The sequence below is a fragment of the Mesitornis unicolor genome, unplaced genomic scaffold (assembly GCF_000695765.1).
Source record: "Mesitornis unicolor isolate BGI_N332 unplaced genomic scaffold, ASM69576v1 scaffold28952, whole genome shotgun sequence".
In the NCBI taxonomy this organism is placed as follows: domain Eukaryota; kingdom Metazoa; phylum Chordata; class Aves; order Mesitornithiformes; family Mesitornithidae; genus Mesitornis; species Mesitornis unicolor.
The window spans coordinates 8641-10173 of record NW_010167590.1 but is presented as its reverse complement, the minus strand read 5'-3'; the positions used below and the strand labels follow the sequence as shown (position 1 = coordinate 10173).

Here is a 1533-nt window from a genome sequence, read left to right as displayed (position 1 = left end):
CCCCCCGCCGCCCCTGTGCCTCTCGCAGCCGCGCTGTGCAGCTCTACGGCACACTCGATCCGGCCCTGTGCAGGGACGCGTTTGGGTGCACCCAAGGGTGCCTTTGGTATAGCCACAGTATGGAGAATGTTTGCTACCAGCTAGGAACGATTTGCCAGGTGTCCCCTCTGATTTTGGTGCTGTTTTGCCCTTTTTTATGCCCAAGGGGAGCTCCCACCCACCTGCGACCCCTCGCCAAGCGCTACAGGGTGATGAGCATTGCTTTGTCTACAGACACCATCGACATTGTGCGCGACCCCATCTCCCCCGGGGAATACAAGCCCGAGGAGGACCCCAAGCTCTACCACTCGGCCAAGACGGGCCGGGTGACCACTGGCGGGAGGCGCCTGCCGGTGGGCACCTGATGTGCGCCTACAAGCTCTGCAAGGTGGAGTTTCGCTACTGGGGGATGCAATCCAAAATCGAGCAGTTCATCCATGACGTGGGTGAGTGACAGGGTGGTGGTGATGAGCCCTTGACTGCCGGCACTTTGGTGTCATGGGGGACGGGCAGTTTTGGGGAGCCTCGGGGCCCATGCCAGGCTTGCTCCCCGTTGCCATTGCAGGTTTGCGGAAGGTGATGCTGCGCGCCCATCGCCAGGCGTGGTGCTGGCAGGACGAGTGGACGGACCTGACGATGGAGGACATCCGGCAGCTGGAGGAGGAGACGGCGCGGATGCTGGCGCAGAAGATGTCCAAGTGCGGCGAGGCTGAGGAGCCCCCCGCTGCTGGGCCCAGCCCCGAGGGACGGCCAGAGCCGGGGGGTGCCAGTGGGCAGGAGGGGACTGAGGCACAGGGGGTGTCCGATGCGTCCCCTGATGATAGCTTTGCCAAGCAGTGGTCCACCTCTTCCCGGTCCTCCTACTCTTCCCAGCATGGAGGTGAGAGTCTGGGTCCTGCGTGGGTGGGATGAGGACCCCCAAACCCTCCAGCTGCTGCTGTTCTCCATAGGAGATGCATGAGGAGACCCTCTCTTCCCTGGCCTGAGTCTCCTGGGGGATCTGTGGGTGGAGGAGCAAGGGGAAACTGTGGGGCAGGAGTGGGATGTCGCTATGGGGAAGCTCTGCTGCCCCACGCTGGTGGCAGGGGGGGTGTCTCCTCAGAGCCTGTCAGAGTGGCGGATGCAGAACATCGCCCGTGACTCCGAGAACAGCTCCGAAGAGGAGTTTTTTGATGCCCACGGTATGGTGGGGCAGCCCCATGGCTCAGTGTTTCGGTGGTAGGGGCCAGGCATCAGCTTGGGGTGGGCTGGATACAGTCAGTGGGTGGGCTCTTGGGGTCACCTCCCCTACTCACATCCCCTTCCCTGTTGCTGCAGAGGACCTCTCTGACAGCGACGAGGTCTTTGCGAAGGAGATGACGAAATGGAGCTCCAACGACTTCTTGGACACGCTGGAGCGTCCGGCGGAACTGGACGAGGCGCTGGGTGAGCAGCAGGGGGGCCGTGGCCCCAAACTGCCATTGTAGTTGTCCTGGGTGGGGGCTGACCCCTGCC

The 1533-nt window shown here is 63.0% G+C and overlaps 1 protein-coding gene across 1 annotated transcript in view; it reads left to right on the top strand.

Annotated features, from left to right (window-relative positions):
- PITPNM1 (phosphatidylinositol transfer protein, membrane-associated 1) overlaps nt 1–1533 on the top strand; it is a gene marked incomplete at its 5' end in the record, with an annotated part of 9872 nt that overhangs the window by 2779 nt on the left and 5560 nt on the right. The window contains 5 exon segments of the mRNA XM_010178747.1: nt 274–360; nt 363–485; nt 605–919; nt 1125–1220; nt 1357–1464. Coding sequence (XP_010177049.1) covers nt 274–360; nt 363–485; nt 605–919; nt 1125–1220; nt 1357–1464 — 729 coding nt within the window.